General features: G+C 31.3%; 6 protein-coding genes across 6 annotated transcripts; 4 read left to right on the top strand and 2 right to left on the bottom strand.

Moving 5' to 3' along the window:
• Positions 1 to 490: 490 nt before the first annotated feature.
• Positions 491 to 1770, top strand: BX663DRAFT_499398 (uncharacterized protein; the record flags this gene model as incomplete). Its single annotated transcript, XM_051526172.1, has 4 exons — positions 491 to 703; positions 767 to 921; positions 980 to 1117; positions 1176 to 1770. Coding segments are annotated over exons 1-4 (913 nt in total), but the record flags the coding sequence as incomplete, so codon positions are not given.
• On the top strand, positions 1729 to 2325 carry BX663DRAFT_483865 (thioredoxin-like protein; the record flags this gene model as incomplete). Its single annotated transcript, XM_051524521.1, has 2 exons — positions 1729 to 1897; positions 1952 to 2325. 2 exons carry the CDS (start codon positions 1729 to 1731, stop codon positions 2323 to 2325), a joined length of 543 nt encoding a protein of 180 aa, XP_051386238.1.
• Positions 2326 to 2806: 481 nt separating this feature from the next.
• Positions 2807 to 4015, top strand: BX663DRAFT_428424 (uncharacterized protein; the record flags this gene model as incomplete). The annotated part of the gene is made up of 1 exon (XM_051522683.1): positions 2807 to 4015. One exon carries the CDS (start codon positions 2807 to 2809, stop codon positions 4013 to 4015), a length of 1209 nt encoding a protein of 402 aa, XP_051386237.1.
• A 704-nt stretch (positions 4016 to 4719) lies between these two features.
• Positions 4720 to 5808, top strand: BX663DRAFT_581721 (acyl-CoA N-acyltransferase; the record flags this gene model as incomplete). Its single annotated transcript, XM_051532200.1, has 5 exons — positions 4720 to 4772; positions 4840 to 4864; positions 4930 to 5020; positions 5104 to 5373; positions 5530 to 5808. 5 exons carry the CDS (start codon positions 4720 to 4722, stop codon positions 5628 to 5630), a joined length of 540 nt encoding a protein of 179 aa, XP_051386236.1. The 3' UTR covers positions 5631 to 5808.
• Positions 5627 to 8264, bottom strand: BX663DRAFT_529612 (kinase-like domain-containing protein; the record flags this gene model as incomplete). The annotated part of the gene is made up of 8 exons (XM_051530258.1): positions 5627 to 5985; positions 6072 to 6472; positions 6578 to 6820; positions 6910 to 7157; positions 7297 to 7387; positions 7490 to 7695; positions 7757 to 8004; positions 8210 to 8264. 8 exons carry the CDS (start codon positions 8262 to 8264, stop codon positions 5627 to 5629), a joined length of 1851 nt encoding a protein of 616 aa, XP_051386235.1.
• Positions 8265 to 8356: 92 nt separating this feature from the next.
• BX663DRAFT_540836 (uncharacterized protein) lies at positions 8357 to 12481 on the bottom strand. Its single transcript, XM_051530763.1, has 10 exons — positions 12032 to 12481; positions 11892 to 11930; positions 11718 to 11823; positions 10805 to 11647; positions 10387 to 10729; positions 10213 to 10273; positions 10024 to 10156; positions 9903 to 9949; positions 9587 to 9840; positions 8357 to 9521 (listed from the first exon to the last, which is right to left on the bottom strand). The coding sequence occupies exons 1-10, from the start codon at positions 12382 to 12384 to the stop codon at positions 8404 to 8406; spliced, it is 3297 nt and encodes a 1098-aa protein (XP_051386234.1). The 5' UTR covers positions 12385 to 12481; the 3' UTR covers positions 8357 to 8403.
• Positions 12482 to 12619: the final 138 nt, after the last annotated feature.

Here is a 12619-nt window from a genome sequence, read left to right as displayed (position 1 = left end):
GCAAAAAGACTTTATGTTTTTGTATGAAAAAAGTGACTATTGACTTTATCGTCAAAGCAGCCAAGTATTTAATGAGCTATTTTTAAACCTTCCTATAATACTATTTATAATGTTGTAAGAAATAAATACGAATTATCAATAATAACAATAATAAAGAGGTAAAGTACAAGTCAGTGGAAGTAAATAGTCTAACAAGAAGGATATGATAGAATTCACAAATGGGGACAAATAAGTATAAACTTATTAACGAACTGCAAGGCCTTCGTTCGCCCATTTTTGTTACTTTAGTAATGGTTATTTACACTTTAGGAAAAAAAAAAAAGCAATGTCTGAATTCAAAGTGTATAGACTCTATAAAAAGAGAATCGTTGTTAAGGAAACTGAACTTCTAAGGATTCTCTTTTTTTTGAAATTCAGGTTCGCAGCGTGACCTGTTTCTGTTATAAACCTGATTACCTGAAGAAAAATAACCCCTTCCCTTTTTTTCACAAGTTGCATAGATCTCATAAAAGAGATTCGCTTTTTTTTTTCTCCATGAGTTGTACATATTCCTTTTGTGACTCAATAGTAGATACGGAAACATTTCACATTCAACTTGAATGGTTTAATAAGCAACTCGACCTGAATGATCTACAAATTTCTACAGATACAGAATATGGTTGTATTACAGTAACCAACTTGAAAGACTATTGGCAACGTACAAGTAAGAGATAAAAAGAATGAATAAAACGCCTACTATATATGAATATAAATTTATATTTATTAGTTACTCATGGATTATTAATGGATTGTTTTAAAGTGTCTAATGCCTTAATTGAAAAGGAAAGAAATAATGTACTTGTGGCTGCTTTTTTGGGTGAACAATCGTTATACAAAGACCGATTAGAATGGAGAGTGACCAGAGAAGGAGATCGTTTGAGAGTAAAGATTCATTATGAATAGCATCATAAAAAAGATCTAATCATACATATTTACTTAGATGAAATTACGCACATATAATGCAGATATTGCTTTTGCAGCGGGCTCTTTTAATTTAACAAAGGTGTCTGAGATAGAAATAAAAAAATTGCAGGAATTATGGTTCAGACGTTGTAGTTTAGCTTCTCAAGTGTCTATTGTAAGATACTATAAAAGGTACACATGAGCATTTCTTTAAAATTTTTTTTTGTAAATAGGAAAAAAGTAGAGCTTTAAAACAATGCAATTCAGACCTTGAGAGAACGAATGCTGAATTAAAAGAAACAATAGAGTCTATGATAATCAGAGAAAATAAAAATAAACTCTTGATGATTGAAAAGTTTGTTAATCTTTTAAATACAAAAAAGAAAAAGATTAAGAAACTGGAAAAAATTATTGCACAAAAGAGATGGCGCGATGATGAAGAAGAAGAAGAAGAGAAAAACCAAAGTAGTCAAAAAAGAAATAAATCAAAACAAGAATCAAGTTCATTACCTATTCAGGGGACAGAAATGTCATTGTCTATGCCGCAAACAAGTACTTCGTTAAACATTAAAGAATCAGTCAAAATATTAAAGCCAATAACAGCTACAATGGCAATCATTAATGACTTTTTGAATGATGAATCTGACTTTTCTGAAGATGACATTGATTGTCCACAAACAGTAAGATAACCAAATTGTAAATATAATACCCGCTTTATTTTTACCCCCAATAAAAAAAAAATAAAGTTTGTTTTTCTTTTTCTTCTTCTTTTTCTTCTTTTCAATCATGTTACGTACAACTTTTCATTATATTCAACGTCGTGCTTTTCACAATACAAGTCGATTATTAATTGCAGAAGGAGACAGAATTCCTAATGTCCAACTTCAATTAAAGTCACCAGGAGAAACCATCATGACCCAAGACTTATTTAAAGGGAAAAAGTCTATTTTATTTGGTAAGTTTTATATCATTCTATAATACAAGCCTTATTTACCTTTTTTCATTAAAGGTGTTCCTGGTGCTTTTACTCCTGGATGTAGCAAAAGTCATTTACCTGGTTATATTCAACATGCAAAAGAATTAAAATCAAAGGGAATTGATTTAATAGCTTGTGTATCTGTTAATGACGCATTTGTTATGAATGCTTGGGGTGAGCAATATAATTTACAGGATATCACGTTATTAGCAGACTCGAAAGGAGAATTAGCAAAAGCTATGGATCTTTCCTTTGATGCTTCAGGAGCTCTTGGAGGATATCGTTTCAAGAGATTTGCTGCTATTTTAGATGATGACAAAATTGTTAAAGTATTTATTGAACCTAACAATACAGGTCTTAGTGTTAGTTTGGCTGAAAATGTTTTGAAAAATTTAAGTTTACAATAATAAAAAGGTGGAGAAGAGAGTGTTGCTCATTTTAAAGTCAACTCTACACAAAAAAATAAAGCTCTGTACTCCCTTCCCCCCACCCCACCCCACCCCACCCCTTCTTATTAATATTCATTTATTTCGTTTCGTTTCTTACATTCATTTCGAGATCTCATTCATTAACAGCTATTTACAATTATAAATGCATTTACGACATTAATCAGTTTCATGTAATCATTCAATGTGGATAAAACAAAGAAAATCATTATTCGTTGTCATCTTGACATTCATTTCAATCATCATCCTTTATTATTATTATTATTATTATTATTATTATTTAAAAAACAACATTGAAGAAGAAGAAAGGTTTTTAGCTTATTTGCCTCATTCAGGACTATCGAATCAACGTATTGAACTTGCTAATGCTTTATTACTTGCATATTTATTAAAACGTACTTTAATTATTCCACCTGCATTTCTTGGTAATGTCGTTGGCTGGATGCCAATGGACCAGCTTTACGATCATCTTGGTTGGTTAACAACACCTAAAGACTTTGATTCTATCTGTCAACTACCCACACCAGGTCATCTTTCCAGTTACACACAACGAAGTAAATGTGCTGAATATCATCAATTTGCTGCTATCAGCTGGAATGATTTGCACGACTTTAGTCCTCTCTCTCCCTACATTCGTATCAGATTTCAAAATACAATTTCATTTCGTCAGTTACAAGCCGATCTTAAAGTGACTGATGCTGAGACTTATATTCATTATGATGAACATCTTTATGACTGGCGATTATATGAGGATCTTGATGAAGCTCGTGCTATCCTTCAAAATGGATCTAACTTTGTAGATTCATTTACAGACCGTAAATTTTACAAGATTTTTACTCCAGCGCATTGGCAAGATCGTAAAGAGCGACTATTACATTTAGGTGGTGTATTTGGATCAACACGGATCAACATGATTCGACCAGAACATATTGAATTACAACAAAGGATTGCTGAGACATTACAATATCGACTTGATATGACACCCTTAGCTGAAGCGGTTAAAGGTATTGTACAGCATTTAGGTGGGAAAGCAACGTATAATGCGATCCATTTTCGATTGAAAGATTTGCCCTTTCGTAAGTATGCAATGGATAATTTACATCAGTTTGAAAGGAATATGTCCATTGCAACAGGCATTGAAGTGCCTCCGTTACCTCCTTATAACGAATTCGGTATCTTAACAGCATCACCTAAACCGCCAAATAAGCCCAAGTATCCCATTCGACTTCGGCCTCAACATGATCTGACGTTACCACCTTGGTCAAATTGGTGTCAAAGCGTATCGCCTAATTTATCAGAACCTACTCATATCGGTTCCAGGGCAATGGTTTATATCGCTACAGATCACAAAGATATTCGTGGAGAAAACAGTCGTATCCTTGAATGGTTTGACTATTTCCCTTGTACACTAACACTTAATGATATACCGGATTCCCTGTTTGAACCATTAAACAAGATGCATTGCTTATTTAATACAAATAAACCATTAAGACCCTATTTGATACCTTTAGTAGATGCCATGGTAGCAGCACATGCAAGACGTATCTTTACTACACCACGATCCACATTTTCTAAATATATTGGTGAATTAAATGAGGCTTGGGTATTGAAAGAACAAGGATATAATTTATCTTCATTTTATTTATATTAGAACAAAAAAAAAAAAAAAAAAAAAAAAAAAAAAAAAAAAAAAAAATTAAAACATTGTACAATATGATTAAACATTTTTATTATTTTTATAAATTAAAATGTATAAAATGATCTGTGAGCACATAATATCTTTGTTATATTGGATTGCCCAGATCAGTTCAAATTATGTGAAAAAAAAAAGTATCTAAAAACCCTCTTACGGGACAAGAGGTAAAAAAGGTAAAGGAAAGGAAGAAGAAGAAGAGAAGGTGTGAAAGAAAGGGGGGAAATATGGCTAACAAGTTTAAAGGGACAACCAGTCGAGCCATTTCCTGCCTGGATCACGAAGTGGAGGAGACACTCTGTTTACACTTTTTGGACGAAAGGAGAAATAAAATCAGACACTTTGATGGTAAATGTTCAGACTTTTTCTTCACCTGTAATCATCAAATCCCAAAAAGGAAAACCCTGTTTCTTAAAATAAAAAAAAAAAAAAAGGTGAATCACAGACGTTGCAGAAGTATTGTGTCTAATGTAATGAAGTAAAGAAAAAGCCTGAATATTTAATTTGGATTCGTCCAGAAAAATACTAACATCGTCTAAATTTAAAGTGTAAAAACTGCAACTATGAAACTATAACCATTTTTTGTAACTCCGGTACTTTTTTTTTTTGTTGAATCCTTTTTTTTTTTTTTTTTTTTTTTTGTCTATTGTAAACATTTAACGATGAGTTTATTAAGACGTTTCAAGGCGACTGATTTATTCGAATTTAATAACATGTAATTAAAATCTCTTTCAATAAAATTACCATTGTATAAAATAACATTTTTTTATTATTGTCATTAGCAATCTTGATCCATTAACTGAAACAGTAATAAATTTAAAGGAAAAAAAAAATAACTCTCAAAAGTCCATTAATGTCTTCATTTTCCATAGTACAACATTTCCTTTTATCTTCAATACCTTGCTCGTTGGCCTGATTTATTCAGTGTTCAAGTATCACCACATAACCATCTTATGGGTTATGGTAAATATGTAAATTCGATGATTTACAAAAGTGAATAATAATCATAACTCTCTCTGTCTGTCTCTCTTTTTTTTTTTTTTTAGTAATGGGCAAAACAGAGGGCACAGGTAAAAACTGGCATGGACACGTTACTGCTATTACAGTAGCTCCAGAATATCGACGTCTAGGCCTTGCAGAAGGTATGATGAACCTTCTTGAACAAGTCTCTGAGTCTGTCTATAATGGTTGGTTTGTTGACCTCTATGTTCGTATTTCAAACTCTGTGGCGATTGATATGTATCGTAAGTTTGGATATTCTGTCTATCGAAGAGTAAGGAACTACTATGCAGGACATACAAACGAGGATGCCTATGGTAATGATTTTATTTTATTTTATTTTATTTTATTTTATTTTATTTTATTTTATTTTATTTTATTTTATTTTATTTTATTTTATTTTATTTTATTTTATTTTATTTTATTTTATTTTATTTTATTTTTCTTTTTATTTATTTATTTATTTATTTCAGATATGAGAAAAGCATTAGCAAGAGATACGAAAAAGGAAACGATTCGAGAAAATGGGGAAAAAGTATTTGTAAATCCAGAAGATTTAGATTCATGGCGTTAGACGCCGCGTCTCTTGAATAGTGTCATATAGCTTCTTTTTGTATCTGGATTTGGACGCATCATAAATAAATTATTCGTTGTATGAGCTTTTGATGATCGATTTTCATCTCGTATATTGACTTCAGGGGCAATGACGACTTTTTTCTTTTGTTGTTGAGGAGCTAAAAGACCTAAATCATCACCTTGAGATCGTGTGTTTCGTTGTCGATAAATGTGTTGTGGTTGTTGCATGTATTGTTTGGTTGGTAAAGGGGATTGAATGATTTGGTTAGCCAGTGCTTGAATTTGCTCAGGAGCTGTTATAGTTCCCATCGATTCAGCTCTTCGACGTGTTATAGGTGTTAATTTCTTATTATCTAAATAGAGACTTTATAATTAAGCACATTTTTATATAGATGATGATTATAATGTTTTTTCCCCTCTAGCTTTTTAACTAACTTACTTGTTGTTGTTGCAATAGGAATATCTGGCTTGAATGATCCATTAAATGGTTTTTGTGTAATAAAGGGGTGTTGTGTGGCTTGTTGAGGTGTCCATCGCTTTAATGGATTTAATTCTAAAACTCCACTTAAAAAATCCAGGAGACATAATCTTGCTTGATATTCATCAGGACTTAGCATGGGTCGTTTAGTAGCAGTTGCTCCTCGACCATTAAACTGTAAGATGAGATCCTTAAGATTCGTATAAGGGAAATATTGTTTTCGAGGTAATTCGTTTTTATTATTTTCTAGACTGTACTGTTCACGAGATTTAAGTTCGTATTCAAATTCATGTCCTAATTTACGTTTAGTAAAGTAAATATTCGTATTTCTTCCTTTACTAAGCATATCCCTTGAAGGAATGCTTTTTTTTTAAAAAAAAAGAAGTGAATATATGCATATATATACATACACACATGTGTTTGTATATATTAAGTATTTACTATTGTATGCATTTTTTTTTTTTTACCCTAACATCTCTACAATACGAAAAAGTTGATTGTATTCTGAGCTACCAGGAAATAAGGGTAAGCCCAAATATAATTCAGCAACAATACAACCAAAGGACCACATATCAATTGCATTTGTATATCGCATACCTAAAATAACTTCAGGAGAGCGATAAAATCTACTTTGAATATAAGTATAAATACGATTTGCTTCATGACATGAAGAGCCAAAATCAATCACTTTGATCGAAAGCGATTTTTCACTATGTAATAGTCATAAATTAGTTTTCCTCGTTTTGTTTTGTTTTTTTCATATATGTATATGTTTGTATGCATACATGTATATACTTACTTTGCTAGTAATATGTTTTCAGGCTTTAAATCACAATGAATGATTTTGGCTTCTTTTAGTAAAGATAATGTGTCTAGAATCTGTACAGCAAAAGCCCTTACTTTTTCAATAGGGAATCCGCGATATTGGTTATGGCCAATAAGGTCATAAAGATTATAAGATAATAATTCAAATACAAGACATAAATGTTGTTTGTGAGAAAAGACATGATGTAATCTTAAAATATGATGTTTATCATCTGGATCCAACTGACGATTCAACTAATAAAATGGATTAAGTACTTTATACAATAGAAATGACTTTATATATTTGTATATTGAATACCTTTTTCAGTATTTCTATTTCCATGCAACTTTGTGTTTTATAAGCGCTTTTATTCTTAATGACCTTAACTGAATACAATTCTCCTGTTGAAGTATGCTCACATTTAACAACTTGACCAAATGTTCCTTGACCTAATAAATCAATGATTCTATATCTATTTTAATTATCAGATCAGTCAACTATTATATACGCTATTTCTGCTTATATATATATATATGTATGTATGTATACATGTATACATGTATATGTATTTTACTGGTAATTTGGATCATGGCCTAATATCTCATTCACTTTTAAAATGTAATCAAAATTTTCATTATCGAATCCTTCATTATGGATTGGTTTACTTGGCTTTGTTAAGACACGTTTGGGTCGACTTGTTTGATTATACAAGAATTCTGGATTAATTGTATTATAAGTTTCTTTTAAATAAGTTGTCGACGAATCAATTAAACGACGATTCTACAAATACAAGATAGATAAATGCACTGTATTATTACTATTATTATTATATGCTGTATACCTTCTTTTGTCGTTTAGTGGATAATAACCATTGATCCACTTGTCTTTGTATCCTAATAGACATTTGTGGTGTCAATTTAAGAAAGCCTGTCTGTCTTGATAGAGAAGGCCATTGATATCCAAGTTCAAGTTTAGGTTCCATAACCTGGCATTGATAGGGCTGACTAGCTGAACGAATGGATGGTATACTTCTTTGAATACGTGAGGCTTCTTGAACTTGAGCTAATTCAAGTTCAGAATCACTTTCATCTATGATAAATTTAGAAAAGAAAAGAAAAGGAAAGGGATAGAGAGCCTATTAATATCATCTACCTTCACTATATTCAATACTGTTTCTCGGTTCTAAAATAAAATAAAATAATAATAATAAAGGAGTTTAGTCTATCAAGTTATACTTTTTTTTTCTTTCTTTTTTTCATTTTCTTTTATATATAAATATATCTATTTATATTACTAGTATTGTAAATGTTGCCAATATACAATCCTGCCTTATACATATTCTTATTCATTTGGAAGATAAGAAGAAGAAAAAAAAAAGCGAAAAAAAACAAAGTTATGGTATAACCTTGGAATTTCATTATTTTATATAAAATTTCCTTTTAAAGAACAGCATTTTTTTTTTTACAAAAGGAGTAATCTGTATACAATTTATGAGTCTTTTAGAATAGCAGGTGAACTCGCTGATATGATAGTGTCTTTAATCATATCAGGTCTATTTTCCAAATCTAATGAACGTGCAACATGAGATTTTCGATGATGATAATAGGTCTGATGTATACTACTTCTACTAGAAGATTCATGTGTAGGTATCAAATCAATGATAGAAGATGCTCCTTCAATATCTTTGTTTGTCTCTTGATGTTGTTTAAATACACATCGTCTAAACAAGGATTGAAAGGTTGTAGTTTTGGATTGCGGAGTCTTCGCTACAATAGAAGCTGCATTCTGATGTGCTGCTATTCTAGCCTTTTTTATCATTGTATCCTCATTATTGTCGTTGTCTCCTTCTTGTTGTTGCTGCTCTACTGCTTTTTCATGTTCAACTTTTCTCAAGATTTCAGCAAGATGTTGTGCAAGACGTCCTCCATCATTTTTATGATAATTATTATTAGAACGCTGTTGTTGTTGTTGATCACTATCAGGTATCTTAACCGGTAACCAAAGTTGTGGTAAAACACCAACCAATAACGGATTACCATATCTCTTTAATCCAGCGTCTAAAATGCCTGAGTTCAGTTTCATAGGTGGTTGTCGGTAATCTGTCAGAGCATCGGGCGTTGCTTCATAATCGTCTTCATCCAATATAACCTTACGATGATGAGGACGGACGAGATTTTTTTCTGTCATGTTATCATCTTTAAGATGGACAGCAGAGATCGCAGCTCGTTTCCATCTATTTTTTTCTTCAAGGTTCAGCTGTTGAGAAGTAGTCAGAGATCTTTCATCCTCACTATCAGAAGAAGAAGAAGACGAGGAGGAGGAGGAGGAGTCATCACCATTGCTGTGTATATTCTTTTTATCTCTTTTGTAATTGACCAAAAGCTCTATTGGCAAATTAAATGCATTGCGCTCGTAAGCCCTGTTTAAAATGTATCGAAATAAAAAAGTAAAAAAGATCAGAGGCACAATTAAACCGCCCAAAATATAAGATCCTCTTAATAAAAACAAGCCCATCATAGTTAATTGAAATAGAACAAGTGTAAAAATGATACGTGGAATAACCATTGTCCATAATTTGCCTGCTGCTTCATAAGGCCTAAAATAAACTTTTAAAAAAAAAAAATAAGCATTATAAATGATGTATTATATATCCTTTATCTTTCTTACTTACCATATAGAAATTGGTATTTATAAACAACAAAGGTAAAACAAAAGTAAACTGTACCAAATAAGAGAACAAGAGGAGAAATGAGTGAGTATTCAAAGACAATGGCAAAGACTAAAAGAGGAACTGGATATCCAATGCCATAATTAAAAGCCCAAGGTGCTCGATTTTCGGCATGCTGTCGAGGGGTTTTGCAAATAAAAAGATGATTAAAGCCACGAATGATGATTGCACCCAATAACAATAAGTTTAAAGGCATACTATATATTATATATATATACAGTTAATTATATGAGTTAGAAATGAGTAGCTGTATGCTTACACTAAAAAACTCTGTAAAATGGTATAATTGATGAAAAAAGGTGCAAGCTAAATATATATATATATATATACGTATATAAGTTAATAAATCTTTTAAAGTATAGAATATAAAGTGCATTTACAGAAGGTAAAACATTAGCAAGAAAGGTTGGGATTTCTTTCGGATTGTTAGTAAAATCAGTAACTAGGGTCATAACAGTTGTACCCACAACAGAATAAAAAATTAGTGTAAAAAAGATCAGGAAAAAATATTGTCTAAAATAAATAGTAAGTTATAAATGCTTGTTAATATTCATTGCTGCATGACTTACTTGCTAAGAGTAGATTCTGCTATTGCACTCCGTGATCTTAACCCTTGAATGTATCCCATGCCTACAGAAAAAAAAAAAAAAAAAAAAAAAAAAAAAAAAAAAAAGAATAAAATAAATAAATAAAATAAAATAAAAATAGATTCATCTCAATGTATAAATTACATATTTACTTACTATCAAAAAAGATGGGTAAAACAGATGTAAAGATGTTAAGAATCAAGGGAGGCACAAAGGATCCAAGGACCAGCTTAGTAACAGGATTGTTTTCAAGCTTTTCGCCCAATCTTGAATTCAATCTCTTTATAGTATCAATACTTAACAAGGAAGAAACTGCACCCACAGGGATGAACCAAGTTAGACAAAGTAGCACGGTTATGGTCCAAATAATTATCTCACGAATAATTCTTTCTCGGCCTCGAATAGCAATTGCGCTCCAAAGAACATCCCTAGGCTCACAAGCCATACTTGTTCGACATGTGAAAGGTCTTGGGTTAATAGCGATTTGTGAAGCAATAATCTACATCAAAATAAATAGGGTAAGGATATTTTCTTTCTTTTTTTTTTTCTTTTTTTTTTTAAAAAAAAACTTTACCGCACTATTTATATCTTCAAAAGTAACAAATCCTACATTTGTCATTTCATAATAGGGTGTCTGTCTACATTCTATGACAGTTTGATCTAAATCATCAAATAACTTTGTATAGTATTCAATTGCATCTACTTTTTTACCACCAATTCCTAGCAGTCCACCAATACGCACTTTAGGTCTCTGATGACGGGTCTTTTCTACTGTTTTCCCTAAAGATGGTTCTATTAACCCCTTAAAGAATGTCTTATCGTATGATGTCTTTTGTCGTTTATCAGCTAATTCTAATACTCTTTTATACATGTCGGCATCATCCAAGATTCGATCCGGATCATATCCAGAAATCTTGCAAGGGTTCCCCCAGTAGCGAGCATAGGCTTCTTCCAGTTTATTTAATGCCTGCGCTCTCCTTTTAATCAAAGTATTTAGGCGATGCACAGTCCTAACCACATAACATCTCTCAACACGACCTATACCCAACTGTTCATAATAATTAGCCAATGCCCTATCAGATCGTAACTCCTTTGGTATGCCTGTCACAATGATCGATCTCGCTACAAGTGATCTTGATTGAGATAACACGTATTTTGCTCTCAGATACACATAATCGTTATAACCTTGGTTTAAAAAGAAAAATGTGATAAAGGTGAAGATGTATGCAAAGACAAGATAAGCAATGATCTTATTAGAGCCCTCTTCGATGGCAGTAATCGAGACTCGGTCAATCGCTGTTATATTAGCTCCCAAATGGGATATATCTGAGGTCATAGTAATGGGGACAAAGATGGTAAGACCAAATAAAGTACAAATACCAAATATCTTAATACTCATGGTGATAAATTTTAGCATCTATTATGAATTAAATAAAATCAGTATGTGTAACGTGAAACCCTGAATCATTTTTTTTTTTTTTTGTTACCAGTAAAGCATCTAAGCCGACATTGGATAGCATTTCTTCATCATTAATTTTTAATAACGGCCAAATCCAGCCAACAAATGTATTAGGAAGTTCAGGCGGTTTATGTCTTTAAAATTAACAAAAAAAAAATTAAAATAATGATAGCAACAATAATAGATTGAGACTATATATTACCGTTTCATATTTGAACGAGGAGAAAATAAAACTGGTACCCTAATATTTTGTGGAAAAAAAAAAAAAAAAAAAAAAAAAAAAAAAAAAAAGAAAAAAAGAAAATTAAATTAATTTTTTAATAATTCATTTGATAGTTTTACCTTGTTCGAAAAAAACAAAATACTAGAAAACAAATAAGACCAACGATAAAACAAATTGTGAATTGTGAACCGATATCTGAGGTGTGTCTGGCATCTTCAAGGTATTTTTTAGCCCCATCACTAGTAAAAGGGATATCGAGTCCGGGAATATGTGAAGTTGAAGGTCCTGCAGTTGAAGTAATAGCAGTAGTAGTAGTAGTAGTTGGTGTAGCTATAAAAGTAGAATCAGATGATGATATACTAGAATAAATAGTTGTATTATTGGAAATAGAGGATGATGTAGTAGGCGATATTATGTCATTGGTAATAGTTGATGTGGTAAAACTGAGTGATGTTGTATTATAAGTAGACATTGTTTTATATTCTTCTATATGTACATTAACTATCTCTATATCTTTCTCTATATATATATATATTTGTGTGTGTGTGTGTATATGCCAAAGATTATTTTATATACAGTGAAAATAAAATAAATTAAAATAAAATAAAATAATCGCTTTTATTTATTCATTTTTTTTGGATTTTCATTCTCAGCACTTGATTTTTTTTTTAAAGCAAATTTTACAGTCAATAATGATCTAATGTGTT

The sequence above is a fragment of the Cokeromyces recurvatus genome (assembly GCF_025118155.1).
Source record: "Cokeromyces recurvatus strain NRRL 2243 chromosome Unknown BX663scaffold_4, whole genome shotgun sequence".
In the NCBI taxonomy this organism is placed as follows: Eukaryota; Fungi; Mucoromycota; class Mucoromycetes; order Mucorales; family Mucoraceae; genus Cokeromyces; species Cokeromyces recurvatus.
The sequence above is the reverse complement of the archived record's forward strand: the minus strand, read 5'-3'. Positions and strand labels throughout refer to the sequence as shown.